This window comes from Synchiropus splendidus, chromosome 2, assembly GCF_027744825.2.
Source record: "Synchiropus splendidus isolate RoL2022-P1 chromosome 2, RoL_Sspl_1.0, whole genome shotgun sequence".
NCBI lineage: Eukaryota > Metazoa > Chordata > Actinopteri > Syngnathiformes > Callionymidae > Synchiropus > Synchiropus splendidus.
Window position 1 is genome coordinate 29484091 of NC_071335.1, and position 25782 is coordinate 29509872.

At 43.7% G+C, this 25782-nt stretch overlaps 1 protein-coding gene across 3 annotated transcripts in view; it reads right to left on the reverse strand.

The window, feature by feature from the left end:
- The window catches only part of LOC128753499 (protocadherin-10-like), a 43217-nt gene extending 20201 nt beyond the window's left edge, over nucleotides 1-23016 (reverse strand). For all 3 annotated transcript variants that reach the window (XM_053855268.1, XM_053855269.1, XM_053855267.1), the window contains exons 1-4: nucleotides 22894-23016; nucleotides 6093-9279; nucleotides 4923-4981; nucleotides 4522-4628 (exon numbers count right to left, since the gene is read on the reverse strand). In XM_053855268.1, coding sequence (XP_053711243.1) covers nucleotides 4522-4628; nucleotides 4923-4981; nucleotides 6093-8639 — 2713 coding nt within the window. In that variant the 5' untranslated portion in view covers nucleotides 8640-9279; nucleotides 22894-23016. The remainder of the gene's footprint in view (nucleotides 1-4521; nucleotides 4629-4922; nucleotides 4982-6092; nucleotides 9280-22893) is intronic.
- Between the last annotated feature and the right edge of the window lie 2766 nt (nucleotides 23017-25782).

Below are 25782 nucleotides of genomic sequence, written 5' to 3' on the forward strand. Positions count from 1 at the left end.
TTTCTAAATCCAACTCTGAGGACAAATGCTGATTCCACATTTGAAATACAGATAACAATGGAGTACACGCCCGTCTGTGCCAACTGAGCATATTCAAGTCCAGAACACTTGTTGGAGAGTCCAAAATGTAGACGTGTGCTAGAAGGAGCACTTCACAAAACAGACATAATGGGATTTAAAGTGTTTAAATGACTGGAGCTTAATTAATTTGTCGGGGCTTAGAATAGGGAACCGATCGTGTCGTTGTCAATGATTAAGCAAACGCTGAAAAAATGTGAACAAGTAGGCAAACGCTCAGAAGGCGCAGACCTCAGCCGAGTCAGCGACGTACAACACTCTCCAGCGCACTTGCAACACGTCACAATATCCAGAAATCCAAACAGAGCCATTTAGAATGAAGAGAGTCACATAGTCTCAAGTTAGCATGCTAGCATTTAGCAACTTAAACAGGCGGACATTACATTACCTTGAAAATGCTTATGTTTTTGGAATCAAATCCCATTTCAGTTATAGATAACTTATGCCTGAACTAGCTGAAAATATTGCATCCATACGAATCAATTGTAGAATAGAATAAAACAGAATTACTCTTTATTGTCCATCTATCGTCCAACATACAGGACTGCATAATAAAACACTATAAAAATATGGAAAATTTTAAAAATAGTGGGATTTGAAATGCTCGCTCTCGACACCTCCGAAGCTGGAGCGCTCACTCCAGGGTTTGATGTCCTGTTGTGGGCTGGAGCTGGGACAGGGATGAGGCGAGTCTGGGACAGAGCGTGACTTGGTTTATGACTTTGTCACAGCCAAACTGCACAGAAGCGCACATTCAGAGCTGGACACGCACCGGGCACCTCTTCACTTCTGGAGAGACGTCACTCACTCGGCAACCCCTCCCACATGCAGCGGCCACACACATAGAGGAACAGCGCACCTGCAGCAGACACTCTACATTCACTCCTACAAAAGCCTATTTTTAGGCTTGGAACGCATTAGTTCTTTTTCCAACACATTGAAATGGGAAAATTGATTCAGATTTCTAACAATTCGCTTCTCGAACAGCCGTCTGGAACGGACTGTGGTGGAGAACCGAGGTACCACTGTATATGATCTCGCTCATGGAGTCATTCAAAAAGCATCAGATAGAAACAATGGGACGTGGATATTAACCGTCCTGCTGGACCGTCTACCGTGATCATTCCACCGGATAATGAGCTCCATCCGCAAAGCTTCGACACCTATTAGCCAAATTTGTATTCTCAGCAAAGAGGTGATATTAAATCCATTGAGTTCTACAGGGGGGTCGTGAGGGTACGAAGAGTCAGCTACCGTCGGGAGAAAAGGGCGATTCAATATGAAATAAGGCCACAAACTGCTCCATTTACTTCTGTCTGGCTCCACATTGATCAATAAATGAGGTAATATGATTTTCGAAGTACGCCAGGGAATTAAGATGCAGGACAGAGGGCTTCGCTCGAGCCAGCGTGTTACTCTGACGCTGTTGACACTAATGTGGGCATGAGTTGACTAAAACCTTAGAGAGCAGGGCTTGTTGTTTTCAATGACGTAGAGCATCACTTTATATGACATAAACAGAACATATTCTGTATTTGCACATCCATTATTTTTCACCACAGACTGAGCTACTTCTGCGAGAGCAGGTAGCATCCATGCCGATTTTCCTAGTGGGGACCCTTATTTCCAAGCCTTCCATCAGCATGTAATTGCCCTGTATGATGCAAAAATGGAAGTTTCTCGCGCTGAAAACAAGATCTAACTAAATGGGAAAAAGCAACTAATGTGTTTGATCAACTGAATCCATTAGCCAAGGAAAGGTAGAATGCTGTTCCAACTGTGAGCCTACTCATGCAGCTGATTAAAATGCATCTCATTATTCATCAATTTACCGTCTGTGCTGTTTGCGTTCACTTGAGTAAACTTATTGATGAGTGCGGCAAGCACCATGGGACTCGTGGTGCCTTGGTGAAACGCCGCTGTCCTTTCAGCACCACGCTGTGAAACAATGTGATAGAACAAATAAGGAATGGGAACGGCAAACCAAAATGATGAGAGAGAAACCATCCACTCGCCTTTTTATCTCGGAACTCAAGTACAAATGTGGGAATCAGACACACTAGGAAGTTGAACTCCTTCACGCACCAAGTCAGGAATAAAAGGCCCGCATCACAAATGGTGCTTTCCTTTGTGAGTTTTACGCTCCCCCAATGCTCATGGCTTCACCTTCAGCCAATGACAAAGCGCCTTGTAGTCACATGTTTCACTCGCGACGTGGAAGTGATTGGTTAGCTCGGGGACAGGACAGAAACTGAAGGAACATGGATGACAAACCGGGAACTAGCTACGAGAATCAGCCCACAAAACAGTCTCAAAACAAACTTGTTCCGAAAAAAAAAGGCTCGCATTGGGTTGTGTGGCCGTATTTTGGATTCAAACCGGATGACGCTGTCAATCTCAAGTGATTTCCAAGACGTGTTTTCAATCATCCGTCGCACCACAAGGTAACACCACAAATCTTTATCAGCACCTCAAACGTTCTGTGTTTGGTGCGGCAGCTTGGTTTATGTGTGCAATAAACTTGAGAGAAAATCGTGGCAGAATACCATGATATCAATTCTTCGCTAAAAAAACGTGACTCATATTTTCCCCCAAATTGTGCAGGCCTATCCTGCACTACTGGACTCGACAGCCTTCTAGTTTTAAGATAGGACATGTAGTGATGAAACAATAGGCAAAGAGCTCAATATTATTTTTCTCACCTACGGGCAGTGACCTTTAAGATAGGGGCGATGCTCAGTCATTCAATCTAGAACTGTCAAGTCAAGCATGACTTTAGGAACACCTCCCTGGTGAGGTCCATCGATGTTCAACTGAGAGGAAGCACTAGTGATGGGTAGATGAGGTTTCATGACACAGTATTGAAGGTTTAATGGGGTTTCATGAATCTATGACCAGATTTTCAGCTGATTCAATGAAACCACTCATCATTTCTAAACGCCATCTAGTGGCCTCTGAAATAGGGACACTGTTTTGTCAGACTTGCAACACTGTTTCATGATACCTCTTCTGCCATCACAAGAAGCACTTCAAAGAGACGATGTCTTTCAACTTGCCGTCTGAAGAGTTTCTGTGGCTACTTTGCTTCTACCCCAGCGACCCAACTTCAACTTTATTCAGCGGGAATTGGATGGATGGCTATATTACATACATTTATTTGCGTATAAATCTTGATCTTGTCTTAATATTTTACTAGGAATCCAGGATGTTTTTTTTTTTTTCTACTTTTCTACTTCTAGCTTTGACTCATCTCCTTCAGTGTTTCCTGAGCCAAAACTCATGAGATAGTGTTTCCTTTGTTCTCTTTGCGTCAACTTGTTTCCTTGCCTAATTATTATTTTATTAACAACTCGCAGCCGTTGGCGATCTGAGCTGCGGTAGTGAAGAATTTCCTCCTTGTTTATTGTACTGATTTTTTCTTTTTTTTTCAAACCGGCTCGAGTCTATGAAGGTTCTTCACTGATCAGATGCAGTTAAATTTGAAACCAGTCAGAGAAAGACGTTGTTAAAAGCATCATTAGCTGTTCTTTCATAATGTCGTCCACCACTGTTGTGGCAAGCAAGAATGCGCTATTGAAATTCACAGAAGGCAGAAAGAGACACACTACCGGCAAAGACCAGTCTGTCCTTATCAGAAATGTTCTGTTGAACCCCTGACTATACTCTTTGGTCTGTAGAGGACAAAAGTGCTGTGTGTATTGTTGTCTTCCTTGTTCCCATCACCTATCTTTATTGTAGGTATAGCAGGCAGTGAAATGTGTCTGTACTGAGATGTGCCAGTTTCCTCTGCCGTACCAGCAGGTTCAAACATTTTTATGTGCATTTCTCACATTTTTGAGGACTAATCTGACATTGTTTGAGAATTCTGATCACTAGTCTGTAGATATAAACGTTAGTTTCATTACTCTTTTCAGGGGCAACTAGAATTAAACATTGTATCTGATATAAAGAGTAACACAAAGCACAAAAATTACTGTCCTGTGTTTTACAAATCAATTCACAAGTTAAAGGAAAATCTGAGCCTCATGGACCACTGTGTTTCACATGTCTATTTGAATACAGGGGGCTGTAGTCGCTCAGACTTCTGGCCAGGTTTAACGTCCCACTAGACTGAAGTGTAACCCACCAGCAATAGAAAGAGTAACACGCAAGCATCCAACAAGAATCAAAAATGCTCCACACACAAGCAAGAGGGAAACTTGAATTCATAAATGGTGTGTTGAATAAATATTATGGGCTCACAATAGTATTGTTAGCAAACATTGCAGCTTCTTTGTGTTTCAGAAATGCACTGTAACATAAGTCAGACTGTTTCAGCTTCAGCCATTTTTGAAGATTTAGAGTCTGATCGGGGTTTAGTCAGGTCAGATGCGAATGCAGGTGGCGACAACACGTGTTACATTGTTTGAGAAACATATACATATATAAATGTGTCTAACTCACCGGCTGAATGGCCCCTGTTGGTGGCATCATGGTCACTGTCGCCTTGTTCACTGTCTCCATGACCGCTGTCTTTGGAGCTCACTATGTCAGCTTCTTGGAAAGCGGAACTGGAAACAATAAGTTACAGCCATGGTTAAATAGGAAAGGTGATGTGGTGGCATGGCAATAATAATAATAATAATAATAATGCAGGGGTCAGTACCACATGCAATGTCAGGGTTAAATGAGGGTCGCCATGAAAGTGTCAGTAGGTGAAGGGTCAAAATGAGATGTTGCACATGGTGATGAAAGTGTAGGCGCAGCTCTGTTGGTCATGCAGCAGGACTGGCAGCCGCCATTCATGATACCAACATGCATTAGAGTTGTGCGAGTCAGTGAGTTGGACAGTGAGTGATGGCTACCTGTTGACACGTCTTGGCCTGTCCACCAAGTAGCTGAGCTCTGCTCGCTGATGTTTGGTCTGAAAGAAGCAAACATTTAATCACTGCGTGGGACAGACACCACAAATCTCACAGAATATCACTCTGCAGGCGGCGTTTCCCTGCGTGATGCATGCACTTGCATCAGGAGCCGATGCGAGGGACTCACGGAGACGATTCAATGATTGAGCTGGCCGATGCTAGAACTGAACAACCTTTGTTCGTGCCGCTACTGTGGCGGCTCGTGCATGGAATTATTAACGCAGGACACTCATGCTACACTGCAATCGACAGAGTAACACCTCAGTTATGGAGCAGAAGTTGCTTTGTCCTCACAGAGCTTCCTGCCACGTTTTATCTCACTGTTTTATATAAGTACTGGCTTTATGTAAACAATGGATGTGGGGCATCAAATGCTGAATTTAATAGAGCGACTAGGGGTTCAACTCGATAAAGAGATCTGTAGTTGCTCTTGTTTACAAAGTAAAAACACTGATAAGGAATGTACTTTAAAGATAGAGGAAAACTATTGCAAACCGCACACTTCCTTATCCTTGGTAAACAGGGGAAATCATTAATTAAAAGGCTATAAAAGTGGCCTGTTAATTAATGATAACATACATTAGCTTAAAAGTGATTCCATGTCATAGATAAGCATTAATAAATCCACATTAAAGATAGATTATTCTACTTCACATTGGCAGGCACCCTGTGTTTACCAATTCTGGGTCACATTTTCGTGTATGTGGATGAGTTTGTTTTTCACGAAATGCACCTTGTGTTGACTGTTATTTATTTTAAAGGTTTTAGCACCTGATAAATGTGTGTGGTCTCTAAGAAATGAACAGTATTCAATTTAAATGTTTTTTTTTTAAATCTACGTTAAATTGACAGGAGAAGTTGGTGATTTCCTTTTCGCTGCTAAAATACAGGACCTCACAAGAGCCAACAATCGATGTGCCCAGTCAGACTGACAGTGATGGAAGGCCACAGAGCAGTAATGCAGAGTTTTCATCTTTGATAACTCTGACATGAATCATGATCATGTTGACAGGTCTATTGTGCCAACACCACGTTGATGTGAACTAGTGTTGTGCGTCTAAATGTGGTTCGTGTCCCTCACTCATGCAGCCAGTGGGGTGATTCTCTTACCTCACTGGACAGAATGCTGCCGTTGGATATAATGTCCGGTTGCTGGTCGCTGTATCCGGTCACTATAGCACCACAGGGGTTGTGATCAGTGTCAGTGTTGCGAGACGGACTGCAAGGGTTCAGGAACATCAGATCCGTCTTGGCCGACTCCGGGGTCAGACACACTTGGTAGCAGTAGGAGTTCTGGTTCTGATGGTGATGGGAGCCGAAGCCTCCTCCCACGCCTCCCACGCCGGATTCCTCCACAGGCACCTGCCCCACCGGGCCGACTCCTGACGTCACGTTGGTGCTCTGGACTAACATGATGTCAGATTTGCTCAGCTTCTTCTGCTTACGACCCCGGACTTGCCTGCTGCAGCACGGGGCACAGCACATGCAGCACTCCCCGGCCAGCAGGCAGGTGTGCAGGTTCAACTTCTTGTCCTTTTGGCAGCGGACGGCCAACACGATCATGGCCAGTAGGAAAATAAAGGAGACGGAGCCCAGGGCTATTATGAGAATCAGTGTGAGATCAAGGGAGGTCTCCTTGGCCCCAGAGGCCGTGCCTCTTTCCCCGCTGCGGCCTTCGACCACGCTGTCCACTATTATTACACTCACACTGGCGGATGAGGAAAGCGGGGGCTGCCCATGGTCCCTCACCTCAATCAGCAGGTCGTAGAAGCCCTGGGGGTCCCGCTTTGGCGAGACCCTGCGGGCCGTCCTCAGCTCCCCGGTCCTCCAGTCCATGCGAAACATCCCCATCTCGTTCCCTCTCAGGATGCTGTACGACAGCCGTGCATTTTCCCCGTCATCGGAATCCATGGCGACGATGCGTGTCACCAGGTACCCGGGCTCAGCCGAGCGAGGCAAGTGCTCCTTGGCAGTGCCGTTCTTACCAACCGGCGCGATGACAGCTGGCGCGTTGTCATTTTGGTCCACAATGATCACGTTGACAGTGGCGTTTGAGAAGAGTTCCACAGCCCCGGAGTCCTTCGCCTGCACCATGAAAGTGAACTCTTTCAGTTGCTCATAGTCAAAGGAGCGCAGCGCGTACAGGTACCCGGTGTCCTGGTTGATGGACACGTAGGTGTCCACTGACATGCCCTGGATGTCACACTCCAATATGGAGTATGTAATGACAGCGTTCTGTCCCACATCAGGATCCAAGGCACTCACAGCATGAATGAACGCGCCGGGAACATTGTTCTCTGTCACGTAAACGTCATAGACGACCTGTGTGAAACGGGGCGCGTTGTCGTTCTCATCAGAAACGTGCACTTTAATAGATTTACTCGTCGCCAGAGAGGGCTGACCCTTGTCTTTGGCCACCACTGTGATGGTGTAGGACTCCGTGCTCTCTCTGTCCAGAGGTCCGTCCGTCACGATGGTGTAGTAGTTTTTAAAGGAGGACTTCAGCTTGAACGGAACGTCTCCCACGATCTCGCAGCTCATCTGTCCGCTCTCGCCGGAGTCGCGGTCCGAGACGCTGAACAACGCGATGACTGTTCCGGGCGCGTCCTGCTCGTTCACGGACTCCGTCACGGTGCTGAAGCCGATTTCTGGCGTGTTGTCATTGACGTCCACGAGTTTGACGAGCACCTTACAGTGAGCGGGGACCGCGTTGGCGCCCAGATCCTTCGCCTGCACGTAGATCTGGTGCGTACTGCTCTCCTCATAGTCCACCTCGCCGGCCACCTCAATGCGACCGGTGCGGGCGTCTATGTTGAACAAGTCCTTGATCCTGGGCGCGTTGTGGCTGCTGAAGGAGTAAACTATCTCCCCGTTCTGGCCCTCGTCCACATCGCTGGCGTTCAGCTGGATCACCTCGGTGCCAACCGGCGTGTTTTCGCGCAAACTGACATCATACACCGACTGCTCGAAAGTGGGGGCGTTGTCGTTGGAGTCCAGAACTTTGACGACCAGGAGAGCGGTTCCGGTTCGCTGAGGAACCCCGCCGTCCACCGCCGTCAGCACGTAACGGTGCACCGCCTGCTGCTCCCGGTCCAGCGGCTTCTCCAAAACCAGCTCGGCGAACTTATTCCCATCGCCCTGCGTCTGCACGTCCAGATAAAAGTTGTTGTTGTTGGTAATGGCGTAGGTGCTCAGCGCGTTGGTGCCCACGTCCGGGTCGAAGGCGTTCTCCACGGGAAAACGCGTGCCAGGGATGGCGCTCTCCGAGATCTCCACGTAAATGTCAGTCTCTGGAAAGCTGGGCGGATTGTCGTTGATATCCAGCACCTCGATCTCCACGCGAAAGAGCTCCAGGGGGTTCTCCAGAAACACCTCCAGGTGCAATAAACAGGGGATGGTTTGCTTGCAGATTTCCTCCCGGTCGATCTTCTCTTTCACCAGGAGCGCGCCGTTCTCCAAGTTCACCTCCAGGTAAGGGGTGCGCGAGCTGGGCACCGTTTGGAAGCGACGAGCGGAAAGTTTGGTGATGTCCAGCCCCAAATCCTCCGCTATATTCCCAACCACTGATCCGGGCTCCTGCTCCTCCGGCACCGTGTAGTGAAGCTGACCATCGGCTCCGGCAAGGATGGAGAGCAGCAGGATCAGCCAGCGAATCATCGTCCTCCTTCTTCAAGCGCACTTCAAAACTGACACGAAACAAACCCAAAAAAATCACTTGTTTTTCACCTACAACAAAACCCCCTTTTCCATTTCTGTCCTTAAAACGACGGCGGCTGGTGGGATCTCTCTCCTCCGGCTCGGGTCAGTGGAACATTGTGCGGTTTCAGCTGTGAGACGCGCAGCCATTTGATCCCAGCTCCTCCGCTTTAATCAGTTCTGCACTGGTCTCGGAGTTTTTTGGCGTGAGCGCAGTCATTGCGGGCTGGAGCGCAGGGACGCAGCCAACTCTCCCAAGTCAACAGAACAGCAAGTCCTTCTCAGGGAAAAGAGAGAAGAAAAAAAAATGTAATTCCAAGGGCGCAGAGCGGCGTGGTTCTGAAGAGTCAGTTCTCAAATCACAGGGTGTCTACTTTGCGCGAGCGCTTAAGGCGGATGATGCTCTCAGCTTCTCTGCTTCTGTGAGGCGAGTGTGTGCAGCGGGGTTGGTTTTGCGCACAGCCCTTTTCCCCACCAGCCAATGGAGGGCTCAAGCACCGTCGGTAATGTCACCTGATTGGGGCTCTGAGACGCCAGCCAGGGCTTCACATCGGACCCACAAGTGCGCTCTTCTCTCCTCCTCCTCCGGGCTGAGGCACAGCTGAAATGAAATGTTTTACACATTCAGTTCATCAAGAAAGCCGCTATCACGGCGCGGGACGGTCGAAACAAGACGCCATCCTCACCCCAAACGTCACTTGTAAACACGCTGGAATAATATATATATATATATATATATATATATATATATATATATATATATATATATATATATATATATATATATATATATATATATATATATATATATATATATATATATATATATATATATATATTCAACGCATAACTTTCGCCTGACAAATTCTCATAGTCAGATGAAGTAAATAAATAAATAAAAAATAATAATAATAATTTTCACTTTCAAGTTCAGTAAACTGACATTGAAAAAAACATAACTTGTTTGGGGGTTTATGATGCATGAAATCCTGGATCGACAAGTCGTCTTTAAACATTACGACAGTTTATTCAAAAAGAGCACCGACAAACAGCAATAATAGTGTCCATTCAAATGGACCGAGCACTGTGAATTGAAAGAAACATCTAAAGGCAGGTGTCAAACTTGTGGCCTGAGGGCCATTTGCGGTCAGATCCTGGTCAATCCTGACACACAGCTTCTTGCTCTATACATGTGTACTTGCTTTATCACCAACAGATTCATGGTCTCCTCATTTTCAGAGGTCAGTAGGCGGCTTAGTTGGCAGGTTACCCACGGCTACTTTGAGCAACTATCTAAATGAAACTTCACGTTATTGTTAAACACGAAACTGAATCTGAGGATGATGCTTCATGAAGCTTCTTCCACCCATCACTTAGAGATTATATATATATATATATATATATATATATATATATATATATATATATATGGCACTGTATTTTCCCTGCATGACTATTAATTATCCACTGCTTTCTGAAAGTGACATTTTTCTCCAGATGAATGGGAAACAACATTATTAATGTGATCATAAAACGTGTAAATACGGAGTTGGCCTCCAACAGTTATAGTACGCACCACTGACTGTAATTCAGTGTAATGACATATCTGGGCTGAATCCTACTGTGCTTCAAAAAGCCTTCAGCTTCGCACTTTTCTAATTTATCATTAACCCACTCACGCTTCAATTGTGTCTCCCCTTACTATTAACACAAATGATACATTCAAATGAGCGAACAGTGGGGGTCCACCGTCTGCATACGTTCTTTTTTTTTTCCTTTTCTATGTGAAACAATGATGAAAAGTAGAGTAATGTGAGTGAATTTGCATAATAGGAATCAGTAATTATAGATGGGATAGACGGCGCTCCACAATGTGAGCCCCAAATGCATAGAGACATAAGTATTGTGCAGTGGATTAAACAGCGATTCTGCATCCAGTCATACAAGTCAGTATAAACAAAGAGCAGACGTTGGAAGAATTTGCAGCCTTGTCTGAGCAGGAGCTGTGTGACTGAATCAAGATGACACTGGCGGAGCATCTCATCTCCTCCCTTCCTCTGCCTCGCGCTCTTGTTTTGGAGAACAACGTCGCCCCCTGGCGGATGATAGTGGTTCTAATATTGTATAATGACTTCAACAAAACATTGACTGATGTTGCTGAATTTCTTAACTGTCGCCGTGATTTAGAATAAATAAATAAATAAAGGTATTTGAGACTGTAATTCTACAGGTCCGTCAGTTTATCTGTCTCATGAATCCCTCTCTTTTTTTTAGATGAAGAGAGCTTGAATTATATGAACAAAAATCTTTTTTTCAAGTACATGTTTTGGTTGTTCTATGTTCTTATTTCTTTTTTTTGTTTCATTTTTTTTGTTTGATTGACAGACTGGCTGTCCCTCAGAGGTGAATGTTTATGAGGTCATCTTGACATGATGAATATTATGTGATGCTGATTCAATAAAGGCGTTAAAGCACCAAAAAAAAAAAAAAAAAAAAAAAAAGAAAAAAGGTTTTAGGGATGTTGCTGGTGGATTAACAACTTATATCACTTCATTCTTTTGAACGCAAACTCACACTATATAGACAAACATGTGGTGAATTCACATTTGAAACAAAATTTTATTTGGATGACAAAGTGACGCTCATTTCAGTACCATGAACAGCTCCTGTTCTCGCACTGTCAATGTTTCAGTTTATTTTTAAATTGATTTATTCTTATTTTTTATTATGTTTATTATCTCTTTATTATTATTTATATATTTTTGTCAGTAATAATGACCATTTACGTGGTATATGAAGTATAATATATTTTTTGGAGGTGGAATATAAACACAAAAAAAGAAATGCTGGACAGTTAAAACACAACATTCTTATTTTATGTCACCATCACTATTGAACGTGTTCAGACTGAACCAACAAATAATTCGGACTCCACCGACCTCACCCTTCACGGTAGTCTCTTCCGGCCCTGAAAAAAACATATATATATGAGCGGCTACTCGATTTTCCCGCCTGGCGTGTTCATAATTTAGAGGCTCCCAAATGACAAATGGGACATGATTTTTGACAAATGACATCATAACCCGGTTTAATTTGAGGGGCCAACAGACAAAGACCAGCACGTGGCTGAGAGCTCAGGATGCCATTAAAATTTCATACGAACAAAAAGCAATTAAGATATCATTAAGGGGGCTGGAGCCCAAGGAATATACCTCAAGCTATTACGCTGTACTTCCAGCGCTCCAGCCATTGTTTAGAAAGGCACTTCACAAATGGCAGAGAACCAAGCTGCGGTCTCTTATTAGCAATTGGTAAAGGGACATTTCTTATACGTGCGCAAAGGTTCAGTCGTGGTGAAACAGCCTCTTTCCTTCAGTCAATTGACTTCCTGTCACCCCAAGGACATAAAGGCAGGTGAAACTGTAGAAGAAAACCAAGCACATCAATACACGCAGAAAGTTATTTTGATTGATTCCAAGAAAAGAGCCTTTCACCTCTCACTCACAAACAAAGAACCATCGCAGTCCTTCAACATATAAGGTTTCAAACAAAGGCTTTAAGAGTCTCTCCAATAAAGCAATAGTCACATCTCTGTGTGTATAATTTTCCTCGGCGAAACAAGTGATAATTACCTTCGCATTGAAAGTGCAGTCAAGAGACAGGACCACGTACGATATAAATGGCTCAGCCCTCAGCCCAAAGTGACTGTGTGTGTGTGATCAGTGTCTGGCCTAGACAGCTGCAGGGTGACTCTCTGCCCTGATGGCCATTACTCAGTCTGATGGATGGAGGGATGGCAGAGGGAAGAAAATCTGAGGGGTTGGAAAGAGAAGTATAGGGATAAATGGCGAGGAGACGCCGGGGAACAGCGGTCTGGATGAGGGAACCGGAACCTCAAGAGGCTGAAGTGTCAAAGCAATATATGAAGGGGGGAGGGGGGGAGGGACTGACAGGAGCAAATGATCCTCACTGGCGAAGAGGAACGATGGACAAGAGTGGCGAGCACGAAAGCTGATGTCATTGGAAGTCATTATTTTCCCTCACCGTAGTATCGCAGCTGCTGCGTAACAGCAGAAAACAAGTTGACAAAACAACTTTGGCTTCAAATGAATCGGCGTGAAAAGCATCACGTTTCCGCTCCTTCTTCCACAGAAGAGTGAACCTGACGCGGGACCATTATTTCCAGCGGCCAATAGACGGTGCGCCATATGGGCTTTAATGAAAAGAGTGATCCGCAGCCCTGGGTTGTTGTGAAGCCCGCGCCATTGTTTGGGCTCCCGATGTAAGACTGTGGCCTGAGCTTCATTTACTTACCACTAATTACCTATCACAAGTTGGCAGAGCAACTTTTGACAAAGATATCAGGCTCTGCCTCCTCCTTGATTTTGTACGCCGCTCTGTACAATATGCCAGAGAAGGTGGCGGAGACCTGAGATGGATACAGAGTGAGATCTTTCACTCAAACCACAGCAAACAGACAGAAAATAGAGAAAAAAAAGAGTTGATATTTATCGCACATGCAAATCATTTCACTATTCTTGGGTTGAATGAAGAAGCTACAAGAGCATTTTGCGCAAGGTCATCTTCGAGGTCAGTTTTTGAGTATTGCAGTTGGTTGAATTGTTCAGAGCTCATCATTGTTTCAGCTATCATCTCTTCACAGACCACCCCCACATGCAGTACTTACTATTTGACTTAGATTTTGTTGATTTTTGTGGCCGGTTCGTGCTGAAGTCAACTTTTCTTATTGCGTATTGACATGGGGTAAAATGGTGCACAACTGGGACTTCAATCCGGTCGGCTGGTGGACTGATCCAACTACATTCAGCGCATTCAGTGTGGTGGGTAGATGAGGCTTCATGACACAGTGAAGACACTGTCTGCTGTATGATGTTTGGACTTGAACAACTAATTCAATGAAGCCTCACGTCATTTCTAAACCAAGAGCTCCATCTAGTGGCCTCTGAATATCAGTACATTGTTTCATCAATCCTGCAATACTGTTTCACGATACCTTCAACTATCCGGTGCACAGAGCGAACGCATCCAACAGGCTGCAATTGGCATGGCACCACATCGGCAACTCAAGCTAAAAGGTCTGTCACTGCCTGATCTGGTCCACCTGCCTGATGTGGTCCGCTGGAAATTCCGGTGCTACATCTGGAAATGCGTATCTTTTACCAACTGAAATTTACTGCTATGCGCAAGCATGGTTATATCGCGCAAAGGTGATGGATTTTTTTTTCATATTAAAATTGTTTTACTTGTATAAAATAGTCTACATTTTTTTTTTTCTGACATTCTTTTTTTTTTAAATCCAACACCGCACCACAAAATCTAAATCTATGTGAAACAAATGTAAGGAGAAACGTTTCCTATACAATTATGGTCATGTATTGGGAGCAATAAGTAATACATTGCGCAGGTGTAGTGGAGGAGCTTGAAATGTTTATTGATTCAATAAAGCTGGATTAAAAAAAACGCAAAATCAGATACTAACATACAATTACAAAATCTAGACTGTGACAACGTGATGTCTTTACGCTAAAAAACGTGCGCGTATACAGTGAATACTGCGTACTTACGCATGACTGTTAAAACATATAATTTCCAGATTTTAATGTTAGACTATATGACATTTATTGAAAAATAAATCACAACTTTTCACGATATAACCAGTAAACACAATTCATAGAACTAGCACATGCGTGTTACTAACATCCAATTCCAATCCCGGAACTTCCGGTGGACCACATCAGAATCAGAATCGATCCCACCAACTAGGAAAGTGCTTTGGAATAAAATAAAATAAATTAACCAACAAAGGCTGTTCATGAATACAACATTTGAGGGGAAGAATCAGGCAGGCGGACCACATCAGGCAGTGACAAGGGCCACAGTGATGTGTCCGTTGTGTCGAGGCTTCGATGTGTGTAGCAGGTATTATGGCAAGTTTTCATATGAGGCCTGCACTGAGCATGTCCCAATGATATGGCAATTTGAAGCCTCAAAACCGACTGTACCTTGTGATCGGTTCAAGAACTGGATCACGCTTTTGAGAACCATCCTCAACTATAACAGGAGCGAGGAGACACACAACAAACTTACATTTTGGACTATTGGCTGCAGCGCTGCTGTCTATGCCGTAGATATGTCTGTGATGTCCACGTACCCTGCTTAGAAACGCCACCGCCACTGAGACAGATTCATGGAACAAACTCAGCAAAGTTCTGTACTCAAATAACGCCACCAATATTATAAATTTTATTTACATTAAAGCACTCAAAATATGTTTTTTTCCCCATGCACTCATCTGAAGTTGCGCCATGCTGATGCATTTGTTAGGTAAATAAAATGCCCGTGATTTTATTAGTTTGATGTGACAAGGCTCAATATTTTGGCGACATGAAGCGTGTTTGCCTGTAAAAATCCATACATTAGCAAGAACCAGACCAACAGAGAGACAAACAGGTTAAAGTTCCTTTCACCTGCTTTGAATGCCGTTGATCGCTATTCTTTTTTTTCTGTTTCACTGGCGGGGAAAGAAAAGACGCAACAAAAGCCGCTGTGTTCCTTTAACACCATTAACTATTGGGAACAGCAGCCTCCTTCACCTGAAACCAGGGTCGATGAGAGTAAGTAAGACAAAGCAAACATTGACTTAAAGGCTCTGCGGGGATGGGCAGATCTCTCCAAAGGCTTCATAATTGTAAGAAATATCCTTCACTTTAGCCTTTGTAATCAGATGGAAATGTAAATTTAGAACTGTTGATTAGTGGAGCTTTAAATTTGCATTACAATGGCTTCTTCATTGCGATGCTTGTCTTGTGAGATTTAGATTCCACATAAACTGCCAGTGTCTGACAAAAAAACACCCACACATACACAAAAAAAGAAGGAAACTTCAACCACTTGTAATGGCCAATAAGCAGTTGCAGCAAGACATTGACATTTACCTGCCTTGCTATTCGAGATCATAACAAAACAAATAGATTTTTACATTGATATGGTTTCTGATACGATGTAGAATTTCACTTTGTACGCAGTTGAATGGATCACTAGAGTGTTGTCTTGACCTCGGCTGTAACAACTTTCTCCGTGTTCGGCTTGTGCTGAACCCGTTGGGTGCTAGTTTGGCAGCCATCCCGGCATGTCTCAACACATACAGTACATGGACACCAAGCAGAGTACAAAGGCATTTCTTTCCAAGCGTTCATGAGGTTCATCACTGTCGTGACCATGCTGCGCATCTGCTGCAAAGCACATATCATCGGTACAAAGCATTTATCAGCTCGATGAGTGTTGCGTGAAGCACCTCTCAAGGACAATCTCACCGCGTTGGTGATGAACTGTCATGAATCTAGTCGCTAGGATTTCTCTTTTTGAAAGTTTTATTTCAGAGACAAAGCCCTGTATCGACGTGACTTCATTTACATGTATTTGAGTTTCTGTTTGCGTGAACGTACAGACAATATTTCAGGTATTTATTCACAGCTTCAGTCCTTGTTTTATTGCTTGGCATCAACACTGTCAGTAAAGGTGTTTTTTTTTTTTTGTTCAGATTTAACTACGTCACTTTAAAGTTGGCTATGTTTTGATCAGAACAAATTGAAAGATTGAACTATAGATTATACAAGTGGGATTTGTTTGTTCGAGGTATTATAATGAATCATGCTAAATCGCTTGAAGAGTGTGACATGTAGGTTAACAGAACTCTTTGCTGAATAAAGTGTAAATTGTTTTGTTAAATTGTTTTTCTAAACTTCTAAAAGTCTGGTTATAGCGTTGTAGTAGTAGCAGTTGGTTGACTGGAAATAAAAAAAACTTTTTTTTCTGTTATGAATTATTTAGTCAAGTGTGACAAAGATTTGCGTAACACGTCTAGATGGTCTTTGTATCCAGTATTTTAGGAATGATTGACATTTTACGGTTCCTTATAAAGGAGTTGGAAGTCTGATGGTACAAAAGTGGTACTGACTGGATTTGCATGGCCACATTCTGTATCTGTCATCCACTGTTTTTTGGGGGGGGTTTGCTCATATGTAACTGCAAAAAAAAGGGGACTCCAACATTTTAGCTGTGCTTCCTGTAGTTTTGTCATCACCCTTGACTTCTCTGACACATTTCTTTTCTCTGAGTTTCCGATCATAGGCTGCCACGTGTCAGGATTGGGGTTAGCTCCATTGGTTTCTTCCTTTTTTCCGGAAGTGCCATCTGCAACATACTTTGTCCAACATGGTCACTATGTCTGCCAGTCGGCTCAGTCTAAGTCATGGCAATGTTTTTATTTTCTGGATTTACAAATGTAACATCCGAAAAATGATCGTGATTCATTTACTCGCGACTTCATACCATACTTCAACAACAAATGCTGACTGCGAGTACGTGACTCGTGCTCTTGCGTAGAGTCAAAACCTAAAAAAGAACCAATGCACCAAAGTTACTGCTACACTTATTAAGAAAGATCTACCCAAGCTGACGATATTCAGATTGGAATTCAAATATATAATTTCATGCTGTAGGCTTTCTGGCGATGTGGCTCTCAAAACACTCCAGAAGACAAGCGCATCCGTAGTAGTCCGCCACTTGGCTGTGTCCTTCTCAGCTGGGGATCTGTTTGCTTATGCAGTGATGGCTTTCTTGTCTGACGTAGTTGCGCGCCACTTCAGCTTCTTGCACAAAATGACTTTTACGGTGACTCCCCAGACAGAAGTCCAATCTATGCGCTCATATTCTTTCTTTGCGCAAACTGATCGGCTCCTTCTCTAATGCACTGGCCTTTCCCCTGAGGTGAGGTGAGGGCTGCCTTTCATATGCCTCCCACTCTCGTACCCTCCGCGGCTTTTGAAAATGAGTCTTTCTGGCACTTAAATAAATACATCGCTGAGTAGCGATGCTGGTTTATAGTACACACTGCGGCTTGCACGCAGCCGTTTCTGCCGATTGGAAAGGTGAGTTTTTTTTTTTTTTTGTTCTATTTATTGTCAGACTAAGGCGAAAGTGTTTGATAGATTCACCCTGGTTGGTCAGGATTCACTTCACTACTTCACGAAGCATCGTCAAAAGGATTTAAGAGGCTGTCTCTTTTTAACCAAATTCTCAGTTTGATATCCTCTCACCGCCACCGCTCACTTCCTGCCAGTGATCTTTGTATAGAGCTAAACTGTTCGACATAATAAACTGTACCAAATCTGCGAATCGGAGTTCCGCATCTCTTTTAATGACTCCATCAGCGCTGAGAGACAAGGTGACCGTGCAGCGCATTTATCTTGCCACTCTACCACTGTGATAATTGACGGGTCCTTGGTGATGTGGAGTGGATCACCAACAGGGAATCGCTGCCTGTTTTTGTTTTTCAAAGCACATCCAAACATGAATGATGTCTCTTTCCTCTGGGCCTTTTTTTTTTTTTTTTTTTATCCAGAAATGTGTTGAGTCAAACACAGCTACATGCCTGGTTCATGACATTGGATTGGTTCCGCAGTACTGTGCCGTGCGTAACGCCCCAAATCCCCCAACCTCATAATCACTAAGGTACAGCTTGTTCACTGAGTTTAAGCCTTTGAAACTCTCGACAGTCAGTTAGGCACCGTCGTGTGTCAATGAAGCGAGGAAGTTTACTTGCTGATATTACGACTAATTAGCTCGACTCGTCTCCCCCAAGACGCCGAGCGAGACTCAGAGGTTTTGTTGTGGGTTCAGTGGTGTTTCAGGCAAAATCTCCTAAGTCTTCGTCGCATAATCCGCTCTTGAATGTTTCTTTCATTGAAAAGGTTGTGATTGTTTATACAGTTGAGCAATTTATCTACGCAGGGATTTAGTATTGTTTACTTGAGGCGCCAAGGATTCATCTGGAGGTTTGTCATTTGACAGTTTTCACTCCCCATTAAGTCTTCAGGACTTCTGAAGTTTATTTGCAGAAAACTTTTTCGTCATGTATACTGTAATTTCCCGACTATTATTAGATATTATTTGCCGCACCCACTACATTTAAGAAGGAAAATAGATCTTGTTCATACATAGGTTCAGTGGTGCTGTCTGCGCTGTGGAGCACTGGCCTCAAAAACGCACCATTGAGAGTGAGGAAATAGCGGTAACATCCACGCTGCTCTCACAATAAGTTGAACACAGTGAGAAAGATTACTGACGATGAAGATGGTTTTGACCAGTGAAGTACAGATCCAGACATCGGCGATGATGAATGAATAGTCTGGTGATCTTCTAGTGCCGGACCACTGCGCTGCGCTCCTCCACAGTACCAGTCTCCCGGCTGCACACCTCATTGTTTAGGGACCCTTTAGTGGCCGGCATTTATCATGTTTGTGTGGAGTCGAGCGGTACACTTAGTTTCCGGCATCTAGCGCAGAGTCGCCTGAGGCGAGAAGCTCACCCCCTGCGGAGCGCTTCCCGAGACAAGGCGCAGCTCTCCAGCTGGGACCAAGTCAGTGGCCAAAACCCGACTTGCTTGTTCACCCTTGTTCATCGGACTTTTGAGCCGAACGCATTTTGTCTTGAGACAGCGTCTCGCATATTTTATTCACAATTAAAGCCCTCAAAACACCCTGTTTTAGCCTGCATGCCCGAAGTTCCGACACCACTGCCCGTCTCAGCAGCTGCTTCTTGATTCCAGACCTCCAGGAGATCGACTCTGTTGATGGAGCTGCGGACACACGGGTTAAAACATCACATTTAGAGTGCTTCAAGGCTAAATATAGAGGCTCTGATCTCTGATTTAATCTGTAAAAATCCATATATTAGCCACGCTCTTATATAAGCCGCAGGGCTCAGACCGCAAGAAAAAAAGTTGCGGCTTATAGTCCATAAATAATGGTGTACATTTTTGCAAAATTACAGTTTACAGTTTTGCAAAAGTGAGGACATTTTTACAGTAGTTTGGCTAAGGGAAAGTTTAGGGTGAGAGGCTGGGGAAAGGATTATGTCAGTGACGGTTCTCACTGAGATAGAAAGACAAACGTATGTGTTTGTGATCTTTTGTGTGTCACCATGACACCGAAGGCAGCCTTCAGCGTTGCATGTTGACGCACAAGTCCCCTGCGTATTCTGAAACTGTGGGCAGTGCGTCAGGTACATAAACCATAGGACGGCGCTCCTTTTGTTCTACATGTGACAACCTATGTTGCTTGCTATTTAAGTCCCGTCAAATGGCCATGCGTTTTAGCATTATGCACACTCGGGAGCTCTCCACACCTGGAAGGCTCCACGGGAAGGAAAGACAAATTGTACCGCATTAAAATGTCAACAGGATGCAGAAAGTCCGCTTTCACCCCGTCAATATATTGCACCATGGGAGTGAGGATGCGTGCGCATGTGTATAAAAATGTGACGGCCTCTCATGTATTTATTCAGATCCACTCTGGCAAACGCCTGCTGCATCGACATTTCGGCGCTCGCATCCGGCTTCAATTGATCGGCAAAGACCGATGGCAGTAAATAAACCTCGATTAAGAACAAAGATAAGACACATCTGTTCAGTTTAGTGCCGGAAGACTGTCATCAATCGGGCGTTGCATCTCCTCATTACAATAGACGCCAGGTTGATATTGGAATGGCTTTAAGTATTGCGTCTCCGCGATCTTTAATCTTCCGAGAAAAGTTGGCTCCATGAAGACAATGAAGTGCTTTCAAGGATGAGAGTAAAAGACGAGGGATAAAATATTGCAATGCTGGTGATGGAGTTGCAGTGAAAAGGGTGAGGCTTGTAAGACGTGCAGAATACCAATATAAATGTGCAGGACCCTCGGTCACATCCATAGTTCAGCCCCACGACTGAACACACGACTGAACAAACAATAGAAGTTTGGAACTGCAAACATCAGATTACACTTTTTCTCTTTTATTCTTGTAGTTATTTGAATATTTTTGCTTATACATGCTGAAAGTTGGCGTGATGTATCTCGCTAGATTTTTCTTTAGTTTGCATCTTTCCCTAAAGTTGAATAATACATTGACAGAAGTCATTTGCTTCTTGCTTCTATACCTGTGTAAACTGTGCGCCTGTTTGTCTGTGTTCAATTGCCACCACACGACCAATCCACAAGGGTGTGATCTATCAACTGTCAGCCTTGCTGCGAAGTTTTAATTAATGACATGATGGGAGACAAGGTCAACCTGCTCACCGCAGTGGTCTGCTGGCCTTGCCTCTCTCTGGGAGATCAATAGGCTGCAGCACGTGCCTGTAGAGTGCAACACAAAGAGTTATTAAGGAGGTAGGTCTGGACTTGTTGTGTCACCAGCTGCCTTGTCAATGTGAATGTGAGTAAGAGACGTCGGCGCGCTTCAGGTTCACAGCAGGAAAGTAGTGAATGGCACTTACTAGAACAAATGGTTCGTCCGGAAGGTAGAAGCTTTGACAAGGAGGTTGTGTGCCTCGTAATGCGTGTACTACCACATACTCAGGCATGAAAGAATACTGAAAAACTGTTCAATCTTCTACAATGTTTCACATGTACTACCACATACTCAGGCATGAAAGAATACTGAAAAAATGTTGAATCTTCCATAATGATTCACATGTACTACCACATACTCAGGCATGAAAGAATACTGAAAAATTGTTCAATCTTCTTCAATGTTTCACATGTACTACCACATACTCCGCATGAAAGAATACTGAAAAATTGTTGAATCTTCTACAATGTTTCACATGTACTACTGCATACTCAGGCATGAAAGAATACGGAAAAATTGTTCAATCTTCTGCAATGTTTCACATGTACTACCACATACTCAGGCATGAAAGAATACTGAAAAATTGTTCAATCTTCTACAATGTTTCACATGTACTACCACATACTCCGCATGAAAGAATACTGAAAAATTATTCAATCTTCTACAATGTTTCACATGTACTACCACATACTCCGCATGAAAGAATACTGAAAAATTATTCAATCTGCTACAATGTTTCACATGTACTACCGCATACTCAGGCATGAAAGAATACTGAAAAATTGTTCAATCTTCTACAATGTTTCACATGTACTACCGCATACTCAGGCATGAAAGAATACTGAAAAATTGTTCAATCTTCTACAATGTTTCACATGTACTACCACATACTCAGGCATGAAAGAATACTGAAAAATTGTTCAATCTTCTACAATGTTTCACATGTACTACCACATACTCTGGCATGAAAGAATACTGAAAAATTATTCAATCTTCTATCATGTTTCACATGTACTACCACATACTCCGCATGAAAGAATACTGAAAAATTATTCAATCTTCTATAATGTTTCACATGTACTACCACATACTCAGGCATGAAAGAATACTGAAAAATTGTTGAATCTTCTACAATGTTTCACATGTACTACTGCATACTCCGCATGAAAGAATACGGAAAAATTATTCAACTTTTTATAATGTTTCACATGTACTACCACATACTGAGGCATGAAAGAATACTGAAAAATTATTCAATCTTCTACAATGTTTCACATGTACTACCGCATACTCAGGCATGAAAGAATACTGAAAAATAATTCAATCATCTATAATGTTTCACATGTACTACCACATACTCAGGCATGAAAGAATACTGAAAAATTGTTCAATCTTCTACAATGTTTCACATGTACTACCACATACTCAGGCATGAAAGAATACTGAAAAAATATTCAATAATCTATAATAATAATTTAATTCAATGTCTCAAACCGCAACACATAGCAGCCCGACATCGTGTTCAACGGTTACGACAGTCACTGTATTGCAGCATCTCACCTTCACACAGCGATCTACCACTATAGTAGAACCTATAAACCTTGCATCAGCAATTTTGAATTGCATTCGACCTACGTCCAAGCCGACTTACGACCGGTTGGTCGGAAGCGATCCCGGTCGTAAGTCGGATGTCACCTGTATATAAATAAAGCAAATGGTGGACACATTTCTATCTATGCTGCTTGATATTTCAAAGAGGATCACGGTAAAATGTATAAAATTTTAAAATAAATGCACAAGAGACGTACACTGGATGTGAACCATCAACCTTGTGACACGCAGGGATGTGCTTTAACCGCTACATAAGTCATGTGACTTGCTGTTCGGGTGAACCATGCCTACATATTTGTAAGATGTGGCTCTTTGCAGCAACACTGTAAAAAGGTGGCTCTTTGCCTCTGACTGGTTGGCCACCCCTGTTCTATAGACACAAATCAATATTTTCTGTTTTTTTATTTTTACTCACGGCATCGATGAGCGGTGCTCTCTCCTCTCGTTGGCGTATGGGTTTTTACGATGCAACAACTGAGCACATCCTTTGGCTTGAGGTACTTCCCCTCCAAATGTGGCTTGGCTCCACTTGTTGCACTCGAACACTGAGCAAAGGAACTTCCCTCCGCCTCTTAAGTCGCATTAGAAAAGTAGGTCAATCTGCTGCTTACACATGCAGCTCATCGCTATGACTCATGCTGATATCAGATTAGTTCATGCCACTTAATGTGTGATAGATACATGTAAACACTGGTCATTTCAGAGGGTCTCTGTATGTAACTCTTTTGCCTTGGCACAATACAATTTTCTGCATTTCATTTTCTTTGTTTAAACATCAATGCATGACAATGCTTTCATGCTGCCCGGTCACATTCTGAGTGACATGTCAAGCTACTGACTTCAAGAGGATTTACACCCAAAAGTCAAAAATATATTTTTTATTCACACTAATGTTCACTCATTTATTCATCACCCTAAATTCTTTCTATTCCTGCCATTTAGGGCGATGAAGGTGATGGACTCTACTAACAAGTTGTGCAACAGTCAGAGAACCTTGTACACACAAAAAGATCATTTAGACTCCTCAAAGTACAAGCCAAAAAAAAAAAAACAAAAACAGGATCAATAACTTGATTATAAAGTGCAAAAGCACAAAAAACCCTTGAGAAGCGAGTCGAGGCGAACACGAGGTGCTGTTAGAGTGAGGCAGGAGTCGGAGAGGTTTAAAGGGCTGATGCATTATTTATTGCAATAAAGCACAAACCCATTGATTTAATGGAAAAAATATTATTATCTTATGATCTTTGAAGACACGGGCCTTATTTCTCACTACCTCTCCGTGCGATAGGATAATGCTCAGACCGAATGTAAATGTCATCCTGCTGTGTGCACTCCATTTCAGGAAAGGTTTATAAAATATGAAATGTAATATCATATGATGGAAATAACAATGCCGGATTTGCCGTGCTGGAAATACGTAGCTTTGTATATATTCAGCGAACACCGTATTGGATAAACCTTGCTTAGTAACAGGTTTGACCTCTTTTTTACCTTCTTCGTGGCATGCATTCGAGGAGGTGCTGGAAAAATTCCCTTGAGATTTTTTTGTTTATATCAACACGATATTTTCATCATATTTTTTTCGGGCACACGTTCAAGACGCAACACATCCCAAAGCTGCAACTATTGCATTGAGATCTGGCAACGGTGGAGGCCATTCAAGTCAAGCGTGGCTTTCATAAACCAGTGGAAGATGATTTGAACGTTGTGACACCATCCTGTGGAAGCACCCATCAGAATGTGATACGCGGTAGTCATAAAGGGAGCTGCTGGGCATGGGCAAACCTGCCAGCTGCCTGTGGCATACCTTCCTGTCACACAGGGGGCCGCGAGAACACAAAACAAAAGTGCTGTGAAGCCGTTTTCTATTATCTGTCATATCACTCTGCATTGAAAAATCGGTGCCTGCTCCAGCTTCTGCCGCGGCTCGGTTCCACTGGAAGCCTCCGTGGAAGTGCCGCAGCTGTGCCGAGCTTGTTGCCTGGCACCTTGTCTAGCGTGTCAGAGTGCAGCTTTTCGCGTGGTTGGTGTGAAATAGGCACATTATGTGGCCACATCTCACCAAGGCGAACTGGATCAGTTTTCACTTTTGGCTGGGTTGGAGGTTGGAGGATATAAAATATGTTCAAGGTCTAGTGCCCAATAAAGAGAAATGTGTTTTTAAAAGAAACCATGCAGCATGTTGACGGTATTTTAATGGAATGAAAAAAGCGTTTTCCTACCGGTACCACAGGGAAGTGTTCTCTCTCCATTCCTCTTCACCATTTACACTACAGACTTCAGCTATCGGTCGGAGAGTTGCCACCTTCAGAAGACGACTCTGCCATAGTTGGATGTGTCAGCAAGGGTGAGGTGTCTGAGCACAGGGCTGTGGTGGAGGACTTTGTTGCTTGGTGCGAGCTGAACCATCTGCAGCTCAATGTGACAAAGTCCTAAGAACTGGTGCAGGACGTACAGAGGACCAAGTCTCCTGTGACCAACGCTTCCATCCGGGGGTCAATGTGGATATGGTCGAGGACTAACAATACCTTGGGGACCGTCGTCTCTTCTTCTTGAGGAGCCTCAGGTCCTTCAACATCTGCAGGACAACGCTGAGGATGTTTTATGAGTCAGTGCTGTCCAGTGCAATTCTGTTCGCTGTGGTTTTCTGGGGCAGCAGATTAACAATGGCGGCCAGTAACAGACTCAACCAACTCATCCACAAAGCTGGTGATGTGGTGGGGGTGAAACTGGACTCCTTAGAGACACTTATGGAGAGAAGGATGCTCCTGAAACTAAGGAGCATCCTGGACAGCATCACCCGCCCCCTTCATCAGCTCCTGGTCCAATACAGTAGCACACATACCAACAGACTGAGACTACCCACCTCAAAGACTGAGCGCCACAGGAGGTCCTTTCTTCCTGTGGCAATAAAAACAGAGGCGCATGTCCTTACCTGTCCTCACCAACTTCATTGTCAAGGAAGCCAGGGTTTCTAATATTGCAGCAGCTGTCTGCCCGCTGGTAGTGATTCCCAAAACTTGACTAAGGTCCCAGTTCCTGCACATCTGATCCTTTACGACTGAACCTCGGCTGTTCAGCCTGCACCAACCTGATGTAGCAATGACTGAAGAATCCCCTCTGACTTCTGGTTTGCCAACATCTCTCTAAGTGGTCAGTGCAAAAGCCTCGATTTCATTCATCTTTTGATGAACCCTGTGGGTGATTGTCTCCTCAGCGCAGTCACTTCAGACACGTGTGTGAGCGAAGGATAAAGTTGTAGGGGCAGCGAGTGACACCAGGGGGTTGAGTCATGGGCTCAGAG